This window comes from Lynx rufus, unplaced genomic scaffold, assembly GCF_022079265.1.
Source record: "Lynx rufus isolate CCGP_SWC_20201006 ecotype Redwood Valley unplaced genomic scaffold, mLynRuf1.p SCAF_13, whole genome shotgun sequence".
Classification (NCBI taxonomy): Eukaryota; Metazoa; Chordata; class Mammalia; order Carnivora; family Felidae; genus Lynx; species Lynx rufus.
In genome coordinates, this window is record NW_025814827.1 from 45,316,836 (window position 1) to 45,339,652 (window position 22,817).

At 43.2% G+C, this 22,817-nt stretch overlaps 1 protein-coding gene across 1 annotated transcript in view; it reads right to left on the reverse strand.

Annotated features, from left to right (window-relative positions):
• SLC7A8 (solute carrier family 7 member 8) overlaps positions 1 to 22,535 on the reverse strand; it is a 51,489-nt gene extending 28,954 nt beyond the window's left edge. The window contains exons 1-3 of the mRNA XM_047075464.1: positions 22,356 to 22,535; positions 6,887 to 7,091; positions 5,827 to 5,978 (exon numbers count right to left, since the gene is read on the reverse strand). Coding sequence (XP_046931420.1) covers positions 5,827 to 5,978; positions 6,887 to 7,091; positions 22,356 to 22,515 — 517 coding nt within the window. The 5' untranslated portion in view covers positions 22,516 to 22,535. The remainder of the gene's footprint in view (positions 1 to 5,826; positions 5,979 to 6,886; positions 7,092 to 22,355) is intronic.
• Positions 22,536 to 22,817: the final 282 nt, after the last annotated feature.

The window sequence follows — 22,817 nt, forward strand, 5'->3', positions numbered from 1 at the left end:
AGATTTGGCTCAATCTGGGAGCCTTACCTAGCATTCCTCTCACAACTTTGAAGGACATTTCTTTGTGTTGCACACACTTTTGTCATCACATTGTATTGTAATTATTTGTTTGTACACCAATGTCTTCATTAGCCTTTAACCTCTTCCCAGACTCCATAAATAATGCCTTATCATCGCCCCTCAGTGTTGGAGCTCAATACGGTGATTAACTGATAGATTTGCAGTTTCTTTCTTTTTTGAAAAGCCACTTACAAAATAATTTTAGTCTCTATGAATCATAAAAATGAAAAACGAGATTTTAGTCAAATTGACAACTGAGTAAAAAATTAAGAGATTTTCAATATGCAGGTGACCCTTGAACGATATGAGTTGGAGCGTCACAGGCCCGCTAAAATGTGGATTTGTTACAGCACAGCACTGTAAATGTATTTTCTCTTCCTTATGATTTTCTTAACGTTTTTAGCTTACTTTATTGTAAGAATACAGTATATATAATCCATACAACATACACAATATGTGTTAATTGGCTGTTTATGTTACTGGTAAAGCTTCTAGTCAATAGTAGGCTAAGTGTAGTTAAGTTTTTGGGAAGTCAAAGTTATATGTGGATTTTCAATTGTTCAGGGAGTCAGCATCCCTAACCCCTCCATTGTTCAAGGGTCAACTGTATTTAGATCTTATTTATTTATTTTTAATAAAAATTTTTTTAACGTTTATTCACTTTTGAGAGAGAGAGAGAGAGAGAAACAAAGCGTGAGCGGGGGAGGGGCAGAGAGAGAGGAAGACACAGAATCTGAAGCAGGCTCTGGACTCTGAGCAGTCAACACAGAGCCTGACACAGGGCTCGAACCCATGAACCGTGAGACCATGACCCGAGCCAAAGTCAGACTGAGCCACCCAGGAACGCCTGTATGCTAGACGATGTATGGGGAAAGAAGACAACCTGGATATACATGGATTAAACCTGGGCAGTCTGTTTGTCTGGATTCATACATATAAGGATTATGAGACATCCAGAGAACTCCGGGAATTAAGGAGGGCAAGAAAGCAATGCTGTCCAGGCATCTGAGGCAACAGGTTTAGTAAATGGAGATAAATTTGGGGTTAGAGAATGTGAAAGAAACCTCAAAGGAAAATGAACCAAGACTAAGGGATTTAGAAATTAGGAAAGACTAGAACCCTCTGATGTCAAGGTATTAATTTGCAAGAGACTTGCAAAACAATACACACGTTTATCTATCATAGCATCCTGCATCAAGGACCTGGAAGCTTTCCACAGAGGAATTGCAGAGCAAATCAGAGTTAAAAGTTACACAAATAGTAAAGTTCTTTCTCTTCCAAGCTGCTCAAGGAAGAAGAAAAAGAAGGAGAAAGAGAAAAAGAAGAAAAAAAAGGAGGAGGAGAAGGAGGGAAAGGAGAAAAGCAGAAGCATGAGGAGGAGGAGAAATCTGAAGCCCTAAAAGACTAGCCTCTTAGGAATCTCAGTAGAAAGATAGAAAATAAGATAAGAAGCATTTTTTGCTTGTGAAATGCATGCAGCGCACTCTTGTCCCCTCAGGGTGAGAAAGGAGAAGGAGCTTTTTTAGGACAGGCATTCAGGGGGGAAAGGGTACTTGAATGAGAAGAAAAAATTCTACTTCAGCTTCTGGACCTGACCCTAGCTCCCAAAGCCAGGAAGGAGACCAAGAGCTGCTTGAGTGAAAGGTGGCCCAGTCCCAAGGAGAGGGAGACAGATCCCAAAGGAAAACCCAGTGTTAGGAAGCAAGAAGCACAAATGGGGGACCCCAGAACACCTGAAGCTCCTTCAGTGTCAATGGGACCTCTTTGTTTATAACTAGAAACTCAGGCAATAGCCAAAAGATATAACTAAATGATAAAAGAGCAAGCTGCAGAAATAACCTGTCAATATGTTTGTCTATATGTCCAGACACATACATGGAGAGATGTATTTTATTTAGAATTAGAAAGATACCTATCAACTGTTAGCACGGCCACTGGGCAGGGGAAGACTGTGACAGTAAGGGGAAGTTTTCACAGTCGACCAACTTTATATAACTACTTGAATCTTTTACCTAGAGAATATAGTCATTTATAAATTAGTAAAAAGACAAAGAAAGAAGAGAGAAACACTCAAGGAAATCACAGAAGGCATTAAAGCCAAGTTTCAACACCTCCTGTTCCCTCTCTTTCTTAAGTCCTTCCTCCCACTCTAGAGAAGGGAGAAAGGCTTTTCATTTAATTAGAATGTAAAATACATTCTTTTTTTCTTACTGCCTGGTGGCAAGGGATATTCTGCTGACTCAGCAGTGAATAATCAGCTTTGACCTACATAATAGAATAACTCAAAGTGGCAGCTGCAGTTGCATAAGCAGATCCAGCTCTGCAGTTCCTTCTCCCTCCCCACCCCCCACCCCCAACCTGCCAGGCTCCTAGCAGGCAAGCCAGTTACAGCAGGTTCTCTCTACCTCCAACTGGCTGTCCCACCGCCATTTCTCATCTGATCTATTTTGGCCCCAACACAGAACCAGACTTGACTTCATCTCTTCCCTCCCACGGCCAACTCCAGCCAGGGGCCCATGGGGTCTCCCTGCCAGGCTCCCCACCCAGTCTTCCTGCTCCCTCCATGATATACCTCTTCACAGAGGGTGGCCTTAAAAATTCTCATCCTACAGTGGGTTAGGCCTGTCATCAGTATACCAAAATGACACAGCAGAAAGCAGAACTTTTAATTTCAGTACATTCAGACCATCCCAAACTTTCTACTGATTCTCTCAAAAACCTGACTAGACTGGGCCACTCTTGGCTCTACTGCCAAAGAACACTGGGCCTATTTTTACACAGCTGGCTTGCCTGGCACCTGCAAAGAGGACAGGGTGCTGGAATAAAAGATAATAGCATTTAAGGAAAGTAGCATCCATCAAGCCTTCTGGACAGTTGGTTCCTTTTTCACTGAATACCTTAAGAGATGATTAGAGGGCCTATAGAAGTGGATTCCAAAAACAGAAGAAAAAAAAAGTATTCAACAAACCAGAAAACAGAACTTTCTTTGCACAGACTCAAAGCAGCTGGTAGCATCTGGTGAGAAAATGTGAGTGTGTGGCTATGTCTGCACGTACACCCCTGCCGGGAGAGGGGTCATGGGCTCCACATGGCCTTCACATTTGGGAAGAAGTGGGTAGCACAAGGGGTTAGGTAAGGAGCTATTTTCCATTTCTGCCAAAAGAAATAAGGAGAAATAAGTTTGGGTTTTAGATTTTTCTGCTTATGAAGGTAAAAAAGTACTTGAATACTTAGCTCAAGGACAATGAAAAATTCCTGTCTCTGGAGAACAAGATTGACCAATGTTAAGTTGGAGATAATCTCCCTGCAGTTCTACTTAGGAGGCAGAGGACAGGTCAGATAAGCTTTATTGAACCTTTAATGGCAGGAATTAGGAGAGGAGAGGACTTTGTCATTTTGTCATCAGAGTTTCTAAATTCCTCCTTGGCTTGGTGCTAGCAGCGTCCAGTTGAGGAGTGGGCTGTGGAGGGGACAATGCACAACTGTCTTTCCAGAGCTGGGCTATAGGCAGGAGATAACCTTGTCTGACCTGAGGGGGTATCTATGGGGCTATACAACTGCAGAGGGTCTTGGCACAAGGGATCAGCTACCCTTGGCAGTTTGGGGGAAGGCAAAGGAGGCTGTGGGGTCAGCTGCCAAGGCAACTCCACTGTGTGGCCTGGTTTTTCTCTGCGGGGACAGAGTGACCAGTCTCATGGTTGTCAATTTCTTGTTGGAGAGTAAGGGTGGCCTCCTGTCTGAGATACTTTAGCAGTATCAGCAGGAAAAAGGAAGCCGAGGCTGTGTGCACGAGACACTGAAATAGCAGTGGCCAGCACTTATGTGGTCCTCCTTCCTACCTCCATTAACCTGTCTGATAGCAGAAATAGCAACTCTTCCTGCATTCCCATGCCACCTTCCCCCTCCCCACACTTCTCCCAGCTCTGGATCCAGCTAGCAAGCAAGGACTGAATGACCACCCTCAGTGACTACGTGACCCTGTGCTAAGAACATTTATTATCTCATGCAATCCTTACAACCATGACCTCCTGTGCAGGCAGGATTACAACCTCCATCTCACAGCAGGGTGGGGTGGGGAACTTTGCCAAGCACTTGCCACAATTAGAAAGTGGTGCAGAGATGCAGCCTCAGGCAACCTGGTTCTGGAGTCCACATTCCTTTGCCTCTAGGGCCATAAGCAGGCCTGACCAAGCACAGGGAATATACCCCAAATAAGTATCTTGGCCCCATAGTACCACCTGCTTGGATGGTAGGGGTCTCTCCTAGAGCTGTATACCACTGCCAAAGAGGGCATGCTTGCCAAGGAGACTACCCCTGTGAGAGGCCTCGGGGTGGGCAAGTGACCCCTCCTCTTCTTTCCCACCAGCCTGACAGAGGGAAAACATCAAGATCTGGGAAAAAGTGTGGCCCAGATGGTCACTGCCCTCAGCTAAGTGTATGTGTGTTGAAAGGTACGAGAAGGCAGGGATCATGTTAATTCCAAAAAGTGGAGCCTGGAAAAAATCCAAATATTTTCTTTAAAAATTAGTTTTTGGTTAAAATATATAAAATATCTCAATCTATTGAGATCCCTGAGACTTCCTAAAAATATGAGTTGCAGAATTTCTCTACACAAATCTCTAACCTATTCCAGCTCACAAACATCTTTCCTTCTTCTCTGAATTTTTAAAAAATGTTTATTTTTGAGAGAGAGAGAGAGAACAGGGTGGGGGCAGAGAGAAAGGAAGACAGAGGATCTGAAGCAAACTCTGGGGCTTGAACTCACGAACTCATGAACCATGAGATCATGACCTGAGCAGCAGTCAGACACTTAATGGACTGAGCCACCCGAGCACCCCTGCCCCTTCTCTGAAATTTTACTGAAATTGAATCCTTACTACAGAATCTGTTTCTGCGGCTCTTCTCCCCAGTTAGGTAGAAAGCATATTAAGTGTAGAGAGCATAGACAATGCACTTATTTTCTCCCAACTCACAGCTTTACACTCTCCTCCCAAAGAGTTTTAAGCTGTGAACTGGCAGATTGAGGTAGAGATGGATGAAGGCAGAAAAAAAATCTTCCTACAAGCATCAGGGAGCCTCCACAGTGTATGTGCTGGAAAGAGAAGGAATTAGGAGATCTGGGCTCCACTCAGGGCCTGCCACCTTGAGTATTCATTTGCCTGGCTCTTGTACTTACCTGCTCTAGGAAAGTGATAATATTGGCCCCGCTTACCTCATGGATTTGTCATGAGGCTCAGATCAGATAATATAGGTGAAAGTGCTGTGTATGATGTAAAGAACCTTGCTGGTGAAAATTACTGTGCCCCTGAGCAGCTATTTACGTTTCTCCTTCTTCTTCTTCTTTTTTTTTTTTTTTTGAAAATTTTTTAATGTGAGAGACACACACACACACACACAGAACATGAGTGAGGGAGGGGCAGAGAGAGATGAAGACACAGAATCTGAAGCAGGCTCCAGGCTTTGAGCTGTCAGCACAGCCCGACGCAGGGCTCGAACTCACGAGCTATGAGATCATGACCTGAGCCGGTCAGATGCTCAACCGACTGAGCCACCCCAGGCACCCTAGTTTCTTCTTTTTTAACACCAGATAATTATACGCATAATCAATTCATCCAAGGCACACATGTTGGAAAAGTAATGGGGGGGGGGCGTGGAAATAAAGGAGGGAAGGAAAGAAAGAGGGAGAGGAAGGAGAATCAGAGACAAGCGGACCACCAGGAAGGCCAAAAGAGGCCGTCCTAGGAGCAAGGCCCAGATGGCACTTACATAAGCAGATGGCAGCCAGGAGTCGAAGGCCAGACTCTGGGGGGAAGCAGGTGGGGAAGAGAGGCTGCAGCACATAGTTGGAGAAGGTGAGGGCGATGACAGCCTGGTTGGTGGGGTAGATCACCAGCACCGCAATCCAAAGCCTCAGGAACCTGAAGGGGGAACAGGACAGAACTTGACCCAAGACAGCCACAGAGACTCCCACCCCAATGACATGCATGGCAGGGATTCAGGAGTCATCAAAAGAAACCTGGGCAAGTCACTGGGCAGTAGAGGTGGGTGGGCTAAAGGAGTACGTTTCCTTTTCATTTTCAGGGATGCTGAGGACCCCAACCCCTGCTCAATGAGACAGTTGGCCCTCTGCAATGACAATAAAGTGGTTTGACGACGAGGAGCTAAGTGTCTGCTAGTGCGAACACATGTCTCGGCATTCTTCTCTCTCCCCTCTCCTTTTATCATCTCTTCTCTGAGCCCTGGCTCCTAGAATCCAGTGGTGGAAAATAAAATAGGCAACCTGAGAATTCTGACAGCCAGGACATGCTTAGGGTGTGGCCACTTTAAGCAACTGCCAGGGGCGGCACTGAGTGGGGGCATGAGGAGAAAGTGCCCTCCACATTCTTGGCCCCCTGGTAAGGGTTCAGCTCCTCAGTAGCAGGGCTGCAGAAGCTGAGGAAATTCAAGATCAGGGGCTGACTCTGCTGGGAGGCCTCATCCTTGATAGTGTGAGAAGAGGGTACCCCATTTCTTAGGTGGTCACTCTAATTTGTAAAACAAAAGGGCTTTGTTTTGTGATGTGCTTTCTCTGTGAGTCTATGGTCAGAGTTGTCATAAAGCCCAATTTGTTACCACTCATAGAATCTTGCCCACTGAAATCAACAAAGAGGTAAAAACTACAACCTGGTTCTTCTGCCATCCTCAGAAGAATCAAGGGGACACACAGCTACATTAGTGACCATGACAGGGAAGCAAAAGAGGAATCCTATTCTTTAGCTCTCCTAGGCACACTGGAAACCACTGGCCTTGGCTTCTAGACAACACAGGCCTTTGTGGGTCCTCTTACCCAGCTAGTCCTCCAAAGATGTCCTTGACGTAGGAGTAGTCACCTCCAGATTTGGGGATGGTGACACCAAGCTCAGCATAGCACAGGGCTCCCACAGCTGTGATGAGACCAGTCACAATCCAGACAATGAGAGCAAGGCCCACAGAGCCGGCGTTCTCCAGCACACCTTTTGGCGAGACGAAGATCCCAGAGCCAATGATGTTCCCTGCAGGAGGCACCAAGGTTGTCAGGGAAGACAGTGGAGTCAGCACAATTGGCAAGACCGGCATTTGCAGCAGTGGTCTCATCTCTGGTTTGATCCTAAAATGCCTTTGGAACACACCTTCAGGCAGGTGTGTCTAGTAATAATTTACATGTCTCCTTTGGTCCTCAGGATACCCCTATGGAGTCAGATATAATTTTATCCATTTTACAGAGGAGGAAACTGAGTCTCAGAGATATCAAGTGCATTGTCCAAGTCTACATGGTAGCAAGTAGTGGCTCAGGTATTGAACTTTAAGACCCTCTTACTGGGCTACTCGAGGCAACAGAAATCTTAAGACTAACTGGAAACGGCAGGACTGGAAAAGCAATCTATTCCCAGAGACAATCTGCAGGGTAGAAAGCTTCAAAAATGAGCCTAAGGGCCATAAATTTTGTATAGATTGTGGTCATACCCCATGCCTGGGGTTTTTTAAGACCCAGGAGCATCGATAGCACTTCTAGAGGCTGGCTTTTACCCCAGACATGACAGCCCCACCCTTGGTAAGAAATATGAAATAACCCTATAAAAACAGTCCTAGTAGCTTGGAAGTGGTTTGTAGGAGTGCAATACGTGCAAAGGTTCAGCACTATATTCTTCCAAAGGTCGTTCCCCTCCATTGTTTCATGCGACCCTCACAAAAACCTTACGAAATTCAGGAAGAAGAGGAAGAATAGGTATTTCTCTCTTTATTTTACAAAAAGGCTAAGACATCGAGGGGTTAAGTGACTTTTTTCCAAATTCCACGGCTACTGATGGGTAAAATTGGATCTAGAAGCCAGTCTCCTGATGCTTAATCCAGTGCATTTTCCACTAATCTATTTCTGCTTCTGTGTGCAGAAAGGCCAGCTTTCTCCTGAGAGGTGAGACGGGTAGCAAGGACTGAATAGTTGGCTACTGGGATGTGTATATTGGGCAGGGGAGGAACAGATGGGTGGGGGGAGCTCCTGACATGCTCCATCCCAAGCTTTCCTCTACTTCTTGTGATTCAAGGTGATCAGGGTGCACTGCACAGGTTCTTTGAAAGAAAGCTCTTTGAGGGCTGAGGGAAGAATCAGAGACTAAGTGAATGCAGGTAGAAAATCAGAACTGGAGTATTATGAGGCCAGCTTGGTTTGACAATGTTCTGAGGACATCTGAAACTCCCACCACCTCTCTTAGGGGGTTTGGAACCATATCTGGGCTGAACAAGATGCAGAGTATGAGATTTTACATTCAACTTTCAAAAACGACTTTCAGATCTCAACCACAACTCAACCTCAGTCCAGTCCTGGAACTTTCACATCTAAACCAAAATTCATGCATCTGGTTATTTCAGTGAAAGGGAACATTCTATTTCAGTGAATAGTCACATTCTAAAAATAATACATCTTTGGGGCCCCTGGGTGGCTCAGTCGGTTGAGCATCTGACTTCAGCTCAGGTCATGATCTCACAGTTCATGAGTTCGAGCCCCACATCAGGTTCTGTGCTGACAGCTCAGAGCCTGGAGCCTGCTTCAGATTCTGTGTCTCGCTCTCTCTCTCTGCCCCTCCCCCGTTCATGCTCTCTGTCTCGAAAATAAATAAACATTAAAACAAATTTTTTTAAATAATACATCTTATTCCTCTTGGATAAAGAATGCTTTTCACACTAAAAAACTGCAGCTTCAGATGACTAATGGGAGAGGAAAGGGGTCTAGGCAGGTATGACAGCAGCAACCGTGAGACTGATATACAGCGTCTGCAGCTAGATTCAGATGGTAAGGAAGCACATTTGTCTCAAACTTGCCTTGCTTCTGTGCAGATAGTCTATCCCAACAGAACTGGGCTAAATATACAGATGAAGCTAAAAGAAGTAACAATCCCTTATGTTCAGCTTTGTGATCTAAACATCAGGCAAAGAGAGATAGAAAAATGAGATTCTGGGCCCCATTAGTTCTTAAAGACTTTTCCTTTTCTTGTACATTTACTTAAAGTCCTATGTGATAGGAACAGCCTCCCTCTCTCCTCCACCAGTCTCCATATGTGTTTTGCATGAAGGTTAGGCTAGTGGAGGCTAGAAGGCCTTCTGGTAGTGTGCTAAGACTCAGAACACAGTTACCCTAGCAAGTGACCCTTAACTTGCCAAACGTAACGTGCTCCTGTCCCCTGAAAGACACCAAGTGCCGGGAGTTGAGAACAAGGGATGGGGTTGCTAACAATGCTGAAAAGTGATAGTAAACTCCTTGCCTAGCAGGAATTTATCAGAAAAGTAATTTGTAGGGCATTTCAAAGCCAGCCAAGAGGAGAGTAATACAGCTAGAGTTATAAAACTAGTTCAAGGGGTTAGAAAAATAATCAATACAGGAGAAAAACAAGGTTTGACTTTGGTCTTTAAGGTGCTGGAAAGGAATGGGTAGGTGTTTCTCAGAGCCAGGAATGGCTGTCACAAGGAGGAAGTGGGAGTGAACGTTATCAAAGAGATTCCGTCTTCTCAGGAATTAAGTGTCAATGTTCCACCAAGGATTCTTGGAAAACAAATACTGCAGTGGGGATCTGTAAGCATTTCTGTTCTCCAGCCTTTGTTCTGGCATTTCCAGAGTGTGTGCTCCTTTTCTCATTCCAGAGGCAGGCAGCTGCTGGAAAATGGGATGTGCAACACCAACAGCCCTTTGCGAGTCTGATCACTTAACTGTGTCTCCTTATTCTTGGATAACATATCCTTCTGTGGAGCTGCTGAGGTGATGGTGAGGGTCATAATGGGTTGACATTGGGACAAGAGTCTTTACTTTATAAAAATTTGACTCTACCCCCTGCCCTGAAATCTTAACTTTGACCAAACTAAAATTACAAAGATATAAGCTAAAAAAAAAAAAAAATTATGCTAGCCAAAACAGAGTGCTAGAGAACAGGAAGAAGAGGAATGTCTCTCTGATTCTAGGAAGCCGCTACCTAGAAAACCAGAATCAGATAACTTTTCCTCCACCTTAGTGGCCTCTGGAGCTTCTGCAGGGGAAGGAATGTTACACAGAGCTGTGTTCTGAAGCTGAAAGAACATTCACATTACATTTAGTCAAGAGTAATGCCTACTATTTACTGCATCCTCTCACTTGTAAAGTGTCACACAGTAGACACTCCATAAATGTTTACTGAATGAATGATGTCAGACATTCATCTAGAACTTATGTCCACAGAACAATTTAATGTACACGTTTCTTTGGAACCTCCAAATCCTGTAAAGTAGGTCAATTGTGTTTTTTAGGCAAATGAGTAAAGCAACCCACTTCTTTCACTGCTGAAGAGAGTGATCTGGCTATTATTACTGTCTCCAATTTATAGGGGAAGAAAATAGGGCAACTATTACTCCCATTTTCCAAATGGGAAAAAATGAGAGAGGTATTACTATACCTATTTTATGGATGAAGAAACTGAGACCCAGAGAGGTAGTTATTTGCCTAAATCACAGAGTAGGTTAGTAGTAACTGGATTAGAACCTAAATCTTCTGTCACACAGCCTCAAGCTTTTCCCAGGAAATAGTCAGCTTTACTAAGATGATACTTATTAAGATAAGATGCTTATTAAGGAATTAGAACACAGATCTGATTCCTTCTTTCTACTGTACCACCTTCGATGGTGATTTACAAAGTGTTCACATCCATTACTTTATTTGATTCTCAGAACTACTTTCTTGGGTGCACAGGGCAGGTACTATCATTTATATTTACCTTTGCTAAGACTGAGTTTTAGAGAGGTGAGGAGACTTGACCAAAGTCACATATTGCATAGGCAGCAAGGACTGCATAAGCAGTCCAAGTCCTTGGACTCCCAGCCTGGGTTTCCTCCACTATTCTACAGGGCCTCTCCTCTAGAAATTGCAAAATAGAGACTTTAACTGGAGGGCTTTTACACTTGGACCCTGTCCAAATGTGTTTTTTCTGGAGTGGCTTTGAAAAAGGAGAAGTGGAGGGGCGCCTGGGTGGCTCAGTTGGTTGAGCGTCCGACTTCAGCTCAGGTCACGATCTCGCAGTCCGTGGGTTCAAGCCCCGCGTCAGGCTCTGGGCTGATGGCTCAGAGCCTGGAGCCTGCTTCCGATTCTGTGTCTCCCTCTCTCTCTCTGCCCCTCCCCTGTTCATGCTCTGTCTCTCTCTGTCTCAAAAATAAATAAACGTAAAAAAAAAAATAAAAAAAGAAAAAGGAGAAGTGAGAAAGGTCTTTTCTATCTTGACTATGGACCTTTCTTGATGAGAGGTTGAAAGAAAGTTGATTACTGTAGGGATGCTTTTCTCCATTGTTTTACTCTTAGACTCATTGTCTATAAAACCATTTAAGAATGAGATGCCCATTCATCTGGTATAGCCAAGGTTTCAATCCTTCCTTTCATCCATCCCAATTAGTAATATAATCACCTTATCATATAGATCTTCTCTGGTAAAAAATGAGTCCTAGGATGCCTGGACAATGAGGCCCAACTTGGCTTCTTCTGTCAAAGAAAAGCCAAGCAAACCACTCCAGGTTATATCAGTGGGCAAGTCTTCACCAGAAAAAAATTTGGAATTAAGAAAATCCACATTTGCCATGTATAACTTGATTTCCCCACTTGTGGGCCAATGTTCATGTGACTCCTATTAAGGCCTTACTCACATCCAGGCCTGTCCACACTAGAATGCTGTAGGCATCAAAGAAGTTCCTACGGCATGGAATTACAGACTTCTAATGCCCAACAGACCCTCTAATCCAAAAGCTTTTGGCCTTCCTTAATAGCTCATGCTAGTCTTAGAGTCTAATCAGAGATCCTCTTAGGGCTTGGAGGTTCTGTCCATTTCTATAATGTTTAGAGAAAGCCAGGTGAACTTTCTTTATGCTTCTTCCTTAAACTGGCTGAGAAGATCTCAGGATTTTCAGGACTGGGGGAAGTGTGGAAGCAGGATCTGGTATATTGGGGGCCTTGATCCTCATGGCAGGAAGCTCACCATGTTTCCTACCCTGTATAGACTTTCCCATTAGGACCATACAAATAGTTACATCAGGGTGACAACAGGTCAAGACTGACATGTGCCCTGCAGAGTTGCTATCTCTGGCAGAATAAACATGTGGAAGGTGCTGCAGGACTCTGCTGTTTTGGATTCCTTACTGAAAAATGAAAAGGGCAGAAGGCTCAGAATTGGGGGAGCCATTGATTCCTTGCTTTGCCACTCACAAGTTGTGTGACCTGAATTTTTCTGACAGCCCTTTCCTTTACCTGCTGAATGGGAATAATTGTTCCTGCCCTGACTACCTCACAAGGTTGTTATGGGAATCAAGGGAGGTCACATATGAAAAAAAAAAAGGAGGGTGGAGGTCATGTATGTGTGGGAGCACTTTATAGTCTGTAAAATGCTAGCAAATATAAGGAATTGCTAGGATTTATAGCAGTAGAGATAGAGTCTATATCTAGAAGAATCCAATGGGCTTGCTTTGGAAGCTTGGCTCCAAAACAGCGCTGTAGAGCCAGGACCATGAAGCATTCTCTGAGTCATTTGTCTGCCTGTCTAGGTATAATTTTTAGATGCTGTAAGTGGGCGGCCAGCAGGTAATTGCATCTCAAAAAGTATTTATTGAGCACCCACTCTGTACATGCTTGCTTTAAAAGGTAATTGGGAAGCACTTGTTCACACATGGACTTCTAATGACAAGACGGAGCCAACCACCACCCACCAGCCCCTGAAAAGCATAGCATCCTGGCTTGAAGGGCTACGAGTGCTGCATCCTCACATATGCCCACTAACATTCACATCTGACCTCCAGCATCTCCCTGTCTTGTTGGGGAAGAAGGCACTAGCAGAGACAGGTTTTTTCTACAACAGTGGTTCTCATCCAGGGGCAATTTTGCACCATGTCCCCCAGCCCCAGGGGACAGTTGGCAATGACTAGAGACACTCTTGATTGTTACAACTGGGGGAGGGGGTGCTATGGCATCTAGTGAGAAGAGGTCATGGCTGATGTTAAGCATTCATCCTTCAATACATGTGACAGCCCCCCACAACCAAAAAGTGTCTGGCCCAGAAGGTAACAGTGCTGACGTTGAGAAACACTGTTCTAACTTCAAGCCTCATTGTCATTATCTGGCTAATCCCTAAAATCCCTTTTAGATTGGAACTTGGATGATTTTTTTTTATGCCAAGCACAAACATTTACTGTTCATGGGAATAACCCAATTTTAAGCTAAAGAATATTTTGTTGTAGTAAAAGACATATAACATTATATTTACCATCTTAACCATTTTTAAGTGTACAGTTCAGGGGTGCCTGGGTGGCTCAGTTGGTTAAGTGTCAGACTTTGGCTCAGGTCATGATCTCGCGGTCCGTGAGTTCAAGCCCTGTGAGTTGGGCTCTGTGCTGACTGTTCAGAGCCTGGAGCCTGCTTCAGATTCTGTGTCTCCCTCTCTCTCTGACCCTCCCCCATTCATGCTCTGTCTCTCTCTGTCTCAAAAATAAATAAATGTTAGAAAAAAAACGAATCTGAAGATGGTACCTTCTTGATAAAAAAAAAAAAGTACAGTTCAGTAGCATTAAGTATATTTACATTGTTGGGAAATATCTCCAGTGGATGATTTGTTTTTAACTGGCTGCTATTATTCAACAAATACTTTCTAAGCATTTGCCATGTGCCAGGCTGAATACTCAGGGATGTGAAAATGAGTAACACTGAGTCTTTACCCTCAAGGAAGTGTATGAAGTGAGGGCATGTAAGTGGACATGGAGCTGACAACAACTGTGCTGTATGACAGGATACTAAGGATGGAAAGGCCCACCGGCGTGGGCCACACACAACAAGCTTCCTGGAAGAGGGGAAGTACAAGATGGATGCTGATGAGTAAGAAGACTCAAATCAGCAGAGAGGAAGGGGAAAGCGTTGGCTGGTTGATAAGCAGGTCAGGTTTGAACTGAGTTGGCCAGTTCTTCTCTTGCCTGATCAGTCCAATTTAAATTTCTTTCTTTCTATTTTTATTTGAGAGAGAGAGAGAGAGGGAGGGAGGGAGAGAAAGCAAGCAGGAACTGGAGGAGTGGCAGAGGGAGAGAGAGAGAGAGAGAGAGATTGAGAGAGAGAGTGAATCCCAAGCAGGCTCCATGCTGAGTGTGGAGCCTGACTCAGGGCTTGATCCCATGACCCTGGGATCATGACCTGAGCTGAAATCAAGAGTTGGAGAGTTGGATGCTCAACTAAATGAGCCACCCAGGCACCTCCCAACCTAAATTTCTGAACCAGAATTAATGAGTGCGTGTCAGGGGACTGGAGGTGGGAGGGGAAGTAAGGGTAGTGGTGGAGGAGGAGGAGCTCAAGGAGAGAAAGAAACTAATATTTATTGAATATATATCATAGGATACCAGCTTTGTTTTAATACTTCACAAAAAACTTCTGTTCTACAGGTAAGTAAACTGATAATTAACTTGTTGCAGGTTATGAAGCTTATAAATAGGCAAGCATCTTGCAAACCTAAGACTCTCTTCAAAGCCCCTCCACTTCTGCTACATCATTTATGCTTCTTCCCTTTCAACAACACTCTGATACAAATCATGGACAAATTCATTATACCCCTTCTACTACAGCATCAGGATCTACTTAACAAATGATTCCTTATCTCTAAGGCAACATGACCTGTGTGTATTAGCTGCTTTCTAAATACTCTATGCAGAATTGTACTCTAAAGAAGCAGCTAAAGCATTTATGCATTTCATAGATATACAAACAGGTACCTTTAAAATCTACATACAGATGAAAAAAGTATACTGATAATTCTGCAGCAAGGGTACCCTCTCTGGATAATCCACCTTCACACATGAAGCGTGGTGTGAGGTTGCCTGGAACATCTTCTGGCATATTGTGAAACCATCTCCCCAGAAGTGACGTCAGTGCTAATGCTGAGGATATTTAAGGTAGGGAGCAAACCAATGGGAATACTTGTGACTGTGACAAAGAATGAGGGATGAGATGTAATCAACAAAGCTTCTTAGCTCAAACTTCATTCATTCTATAAATAAAATAGCTTAAAATAAACCTGAAGCATAATTTTGCTTCTTAGAAATAAAATTGACCAGTGCTCAGCACATGATCCAGCATATAATATGCTCGGTGAGTGCTGAATGTTAAAATATGGACGAGTCTCGGGGCGCCTGGGTGGCGCAGTTGGTTAAGTGTCCAACTTCAGCCAGGTCACGATCTCGCGGTCCGTGGGTTCGAGCCCCGCATCAGGCTCTGGGCTGATGGCTCAGAGACTGGAGCCTGTTTCCGATTCTGTGTCTCCCTCTCTCTCTGCCCCTCCCCTGTTCATGCTCTGTCTCTCTCTGTCCCAAAAATAAATAAACGTTGAAAAAAAGATTTTAAAAAAAAATATGGACGAGTCTCAAATCCTATAACCAGCAGCTCCCATTTCTGTCCCCAGCAGCAACCTGCAGTTTATCATTTCCAGATCTCCAGAGAGAAGCAACTCAGGGCGCCTCATCCGTAGGCGTGTTCTGGGAGGGGAGCAAGCATAGTCTTTCTTGCTCTATATGCTCAGCCAAGAGTTAAAGATTGCAAAGGAACAATTTCTAGTTCCCTGGGCTCTACATCGTTGTTATTTTGGGGGTTCAGAATATATTCTCGGAATTATTTGCTCATGCCTGCTTTTTTGACACTCCCTCATCACCCCAAACATTAAAAACAAAACAAGAGCAACGAAAGAATCTCCTGAGGCATTTCTTTATAGGCAGCTGTGATGCTGGATTAACCCTCAGAAGAAAGCCAAAAACCCTGGTAACCAGGCAATTTGAGAAACCCCAATCTGTATGCCCCTTACCTCCACACCACTTTAATAAGCTGTTTTAATTCAGAAAAGATATATATATGGTGCCAGCCTGTCCCAGAAGGTCATTTGATCTGGGTACAGGGTATTTTTGATGTTGTTGTTTTTCTAAATAAGATGAGCTATTTGGTTTTGTTTCTTGGACATACTTTTTTACCTTCTGGGTTCCTATTTTCTTCTCCTGATCCCAAGAGTCTCTTGCTAGTCACTCAATCTGCATAACTCTGCTCTTTGGGAGAACATATTATAGTCCTGCCAGTAGCAGCCTCAACCAGATTGCTCCTTGAGCTCCGAGTTTCCTGGAGGCAGGAAGCATGCAACAGGATCCCTGTCCCCAGCTGCCCCATGTTACATGCTGTGGAGAGCTTTGGTTAAGCCCAATGGCTTCAGAGTTCAATGACATGGGGGGAATCCTGGGTCTGTCATTGCCCACTTATTCATTCAAACCCTTCCTTTTTATGACAGTACTAATTACAAGGTATTAGAAGAGTATATTCATTTAAAACAATTTTTTTAATGTTTATTTATTATTGAGAGACAGAGAGACAGAGCATGAGCATGGGAGAGGCAGAGACAGGGGGAGAGGCAGAGACAGGGGGAGACACAGAATCTGAAGCAGGCTCCAGGCTCTGAGCTGCCAGCACAGAGCCCAACGTGGGGCTTGAACTCACAAACCGCGAGACCATGACCTGAGCTGAAGTTGGATGCCCAACCAACTGAGCCACCCAGGCGCCCCTAGAAGAGTATATTCATAAAGCACTGACCAAGATACTACTATCAGTGCATAGTAGTGCTCAGTAAATGGTAGCTACTTACTATTATTATTATTTTTTAAATATTTATTTATTTTTGAGAGACAGAGTGAGACAAAGTGAGACTGGGGGAGGGGCAGAGAGAGAGGGAGACACAGGATTGGAAACAGGCTCCAGGCTCTGAGCTGTCAGCACAGAGCCTGACGTGGGGCTCGAACCCACAGACTGTGAGACCATGACCTGAGCCGAAGTCGGACGCTCAACCGACTGAGCCACCCAGGCGCCCGCTACTTACTATTATGATTACACTGCTGGGTAAGCCTTTCTTTACTAACCAAGATGTGTTTCTTTTGACAAGCCTCCTACTTGGCTTCTGTCTCAGAGTTTTCTCTGAGAACAATGAGTTTTAAACATGTTTGCATCCTGAATGAACCAAATTTTAATCCCTCCATGTTTTTTTAAAAAGTTGTAGTGCAAACTCAAGAAGAAATTTTCACACTCCAACCCTCTGTTTAACATCCAATAGACATTTGGGGGATTAGAAAGCTAATACATCATACTAGAGACTAAAATATAAAATCTTCTAACGTGGTATAAAACACATGGGTCTGAAAATCTTTTGGACTTGAAAATTTTCCAAATCAGCCTAGTGCCATTTTGATATGGTTATACAGATAGCCACACTTTTTTGTTGACAAATAGCCTTAAAAAAAAAAAAATGTTTTCCCCCAGCCTTTTCAGTACCAGACATCCATGGTCTTTACTGGCTCTGATGCTCTGATGTCATAGTTATGGTCTTCCGTGGCCCATTCCCCCACCACACAATACACACTGGCCTTACTCCTTTTTCTCTTTGTTACTGATTAGAAATAAAGAATAGCTAAAAGCTTTGGCCCTGGAGTCAGACCATCTCAGTAATCGGTTGTGTGACCACTGGCAAATTACCTACCAGTTCTGTGACTCAATTCCCCATGTTTAAAAATAGAGGGGCGCCTGGGTGGCTCAGTGGGTTAAACATCCCACTTTAGCTCAGGTCATGATCTCTTGGTTCATGGGTTTGAGCCCCACATTGGGCTCTGTGCTGACAGCTCAGAGCCTGGAGCCTGCTTCAGATTCTGTGTCTCCCCGTCTTTCTGCCCCTCTCCCACTCGACACTGTCTATATTTCTCTCAAATATAAATTAACATTAACAAATTTTTTTTAATTAAAAAAATTGAGATAGTCATAATATCTACTTCCATGGGATTATGGTCAGGATTAAATAAGGTAATATGCATAAAAACTCATAGCACAGGAACTGTGGGCATTTAGTAAGAGCTCAATAAATACTACTCTTTTATCTTTACTCTTTCAAAGATTTTATTTTTAAGTAATCTCTACACCCAATGTGGGGTTTGAACCCACAATCCAAGATCAAGAGTTGCATGCTCCACCAACTGAGCAAGCCAGGAACCCCAATAAATACTATTTAAAAAAAATATCTCAGGGGTGCCTGGGTGGCTTAGTCCATGGAGCATCTGATTCTTGATTTCAGTTCAGGTCATGACCTCATGGTTGTGAGATCAAGCCCCAGGGCGGGCTCCAGGCTGGGTGTAGAGCCTGATTAAGATTCTCTCTCTTTCCTTCTGCCCCTCCTCCATGTGTGCATGCACTCTCTCTCTCTCAAAAAGAAAGAAAGAAAGAAGAAAAAGAAAGAAAGAGAAAAAGAAAAAGAAAAAGAAAAAGAAAAAGAAAAAAACCCCATATATGTATATATACAAAGAGGGACCTCTGCCCAGGGTCTAAAGGAAAACACTCCTTTAGAACATAAAAGTAGAAATAGTAGAGAATAATGCTTAAAAGTTCAATTCAGAATTGGACAAGCTCTAGGTTTGAATCTTGCCTTCAATACTTTTTAGCTATGTGATCTTCAACAAGTTGCTTATCCATCTGAGCCTCCATTTCCTTATCTGGAGAAAGAGATAAGTGCCTACCATGCCAGGTATGGTGAGGGATAAATAGGATAATGATGTTGGGTAACTGCACAAGTGTCTGGCGTATATTAAGTGCTTAATAATGATAGCTCTTGGGGATTCAGTCAGTGGAACGTGCGACTCTTGATTTTGAGGTTGTAGGTTTGAGCCCCATGTTGGATGGAGATAATTGCTTAAAAAGTAAAATCTAAAAAAAAAAAAAGATAGCTCTTAACAGTAACTTCGGTATCATTAGATGAATTTTGCTGCTGTGTCACACTCTCTTTAGATTTTGGGGGAACTACACATTCATAGTGAAATCTAAGTTCATCTGTTGTCACCAGATTTCCTTAGCCAAGTACATGGAGAACAATAGACTGGTTAGATTAAGGTAAAGGTGATATTAAAAATTAAAATGGCCTGGGATGCCTGGCTGGCTCAGCCAGTGGAGCATGCAATTCTTAATCTCAGGTTTGTGAGTTCAAGCTCCATGTTGAGTGTAGAGCTTACTTTAAAAAAAATTTTTTTTTTTAATGGCCCAACCTAATTGTCTATGTTGATGAAATTATTCCTTGCTTAAAGATTTTCAAGCCAGGTTCCCAACAGTCCTTCAGATAAACACTTCTTATTACTACTATATGCAGACCTTTCCCAAGAGCCAATAAAGTCCAACAATCATTTGAGTTATTGTTCCATATAGGGCTAAACACTAAAGATTCAGAGATGTAGAAGATACATTTTTTTTTTTGTTTTTGCTCAAGGGAATAACAGTTTAGTTGTTAACGTTTTAAAGTTTCTTTTTTTTAAATGTTTATTTATTTTTGAGACAGAGAGAGACAGAGCATGAACGGAGGAGGGTCAGAGAGAGAGGGAGACACAGAATCTGAAGCAGGCTCCAGGCTCTGAGCTGTCAGCACAGAGCCCGACGCGGGGCTCGAACTCATGGACCGTGAGATCATGACCTGAGCCGAAGTCGGACGCTTAACCGAATGAGCCACCCAGCTGCCCCTAGTTGTCAATGTTTTACCTATGAAATCTCCTAGAATCATCTTCTCTATTCCATCTTTTCCAACATCCTCAAGATATTTCTTAATCTAGTGCTGGATGAGACTTCTCTCCTTGTGCTTCCTACCATTCACCTAACTTTGACCTTATTCAGCTCTTACACAACTCAACTATTTCATTAATTTCATTATTTGTTTAATGTATATGAATGTCATCTCTCCAGTCAGATTATAAGTAACTCTAGGGCATGGGTTTCTATTAGTTCAGTCTACATTCTTGTAACACCTACCATTCTATTATTCCTACTTTAGATCATCAATGATGCTTGCTAATAAAATTTTATGAGCTTGTATGAAGTCAATTGGGTATGAGATAGTTGGATTTGGGGCAGATGTTACTTTCCCATACCATATCACCGGACTCACTTAGGAAATTTCTTTCCTCTTTTTGCCTTCTAATTTTCCTTCTTCCACAGTCTTGAAGTTGAACACCAGATCACTCAATTCTGCATGGAAAAGGCCATTTCTATTTTTGCATTTGGTCTTGAAAAAACTTGAATCACTATCATCCACTCAGAAACCCCTCTAGAAGAGAATGGGGCTGCTGCTCAGCATATCTGCAATTCAACAGCCATGCAGGAGGGGAAGCAAGAAGAATTTTTTTTCCTGGAAGCAGATGTCCTTCTGACAAAAGCAGAAAAAATTTTGCCCCCATATAATCCTAGAGAAAATCTGTGTCTCACCCTAGTTTAAATGGAGCTAGAATAGTGCCTATTAACTCTACAAAGATTCTCACACTTTGGAAAAATATCCTGATTTCTCTGAAATCACCTATTTGGGATCTCCCTTTACCTTAGAGTTATTATTCTTGTCACTGTAATGTCAATGGGAATATTGGGACTATTTTCACACTGAAGCTCAATCTATGAGATTGTGGGTAAAGCAGTAGTAATATTTACCCAACTAAGATTGTATTTCTTCAACATTTAGAAACCTGTTGAAGAAAGAGACAAGAACAACCTCAGGATATAGAGAAATGTCCTCCACCCTTGAATACCTGCACATATACAGAGGTGGGTGAGCAAGGCTGAGGCAGGAAAGAGGTTTGATTGTGCTTGTGTGCATGTAGGTGTACACATCTGCATATGAATAAGAGGAGGAAAATGCTTAATCCTATCAGTCAAACTGGTGAAAGAGGTAACAGGCTCTGGGCTATTTATAGACCATAAATTGGCATGTGCTGTACGTATTGAGTACTTTGCTGATCTCATTTTTTGAGCAATTGAGATAAAGGAGAAGCAAAGAAAAGGTAATGAGAGATTCAGATCATGATTGTAATTTTCTAAAATAACATTACATTTCTTTTAACTGTAGATGCCTGGAAAACCTCCCAGAGTCAAGAGAATTAGATAGAATGGGATTCCATTTTGAAAACAGAGTGGAGATAACATGATCACCAAAGTCTGGGTGTAGAGGTGAAGAGGATTATCTGAATACTATACTGATTTTATTTGATTTCAAGGGCGTTCTCCAATGTCATTATTGCTCGGGTGCCAAAATGCCTCTGTGCATGTAATATGGGCTCATCCAGAGACACTGATTCATGGGCAGTAGGACAATAGGGCAATAGGGCAATAGAAAAAAGTTCAAAAGGAACTTTGGAGAGAGGACACAAACATATCTGGCCTGACCATCCCTCACCCCATTCTCTGGGAAGTCTGTAAAACCTTCGACCAAAAACAGAAGAAATGCTCACTCTCCGAAGTAATGAGCCATTGCCCATCCATCTCCAGGGCCTCTCTGGAAAGAGGAAGATGTGTTGTCTAGAGACAGAACCATATTTGGGACCCTCTGCCAAGCAGTGTGCGGTTAGGGGGTTGGAGTGGCCTATACTGGCACTCTCAGGAACACTCAGGCCCCCCAGCCTCAAAGTCAAAGTCTTCCAGCTGGGACCCATTTTAACCATCGGTTCCTCCTTGACTCCACGTTCTAGTCATTCTTTGAGAGCCTCATAAGGTCTTCCATGAATGTTAGGAGGTGGGCAGACTCACAGGCAACTAGAGAAACTGCAAACTGTCTGTTTACAGAGAGGCACAATCTGTCTCTCCCTTTCTCCATAATTTATTTCCTCATCTGTGAAATGGGAATAACAGCCCCATCACATCTACTTTACAAAGTGAAAGTGCTGCATAAGATGAAAAAAGCTATAGGAAGGCAAGGTATTATTAGCGCCGTTGTAGCCATTTTTATTATCCATTCCCTAGGCCCCCTATGTTTCATAGGACATAAAACAACCAAACATCTACTAAATATGTCTCAAGACAGTCCCCAACCTGCTAAAGAGATGGCTGCATGAAACCCTGTTAAAAATTCAGGTTCCCTAGCCCCACTTTAAGCCAACTGGATCAGAACCTTCAAGTGTGGAGCCAGAAGACTTGTATTTTCAACAAACTCCCAGGCAATGCTGACCATCAGCCAGGTGTGTGAACCCTCTTTGCTCCATTCTATGAACACTGGACAGAACTGCTCAGCCTGCTTTGAAGGAAGAGATGCAAGACATACACAGCTTCCTAGACCCATCAAATATGACCACTGGGGATGGGTTACAGCACAGGTGAATGACAATCCTTTTCTAAGGGAGTAGGAAGCAAAAATAGCACTTTAGAGGGGGCATAGGTTCCACAAGAGGACCACCAGAGAAGGGGAGGAGTGGTGGATGGGAAAGGAAATTGGACTCACCTACAATGATACCACAAGCACTGACCAATCCAATCTCTTTCTTCAGGGCTACTCCGCCCCCTCCAGAACCAGACTCCGGGGTGGTATCCGATTTGCTCCCACCTGGGTGGTTCTTTTCAGTGTTGTTTCGGTGCCTGGCTCCTTTTTCCATCTTTCCCATTGGATTTCAACCTCCGAAAGGTATCTCTCTTTCTAAATATGTGTGGGTGTAAATATATTTTAAGAGATTGTCTTTCAAATTGAAATGTCCTTTTCTGAAATAAGGACCACTCCTACCCTCTTAAAAAAGACTCAGGCAGATAAAAGAAAAAACTGAAAATCTTCCTATTCTGTATTGACACTTTCTTGTCACTCGTGCTTACAAACAAGGAAAGGGTTGTTAAAAATGGGGGGAAAAGAGACATAGATATTTAAATATAAAAATAGAACTGTGCCAGCTACTCCAGCTGGAATTTTCCTGAA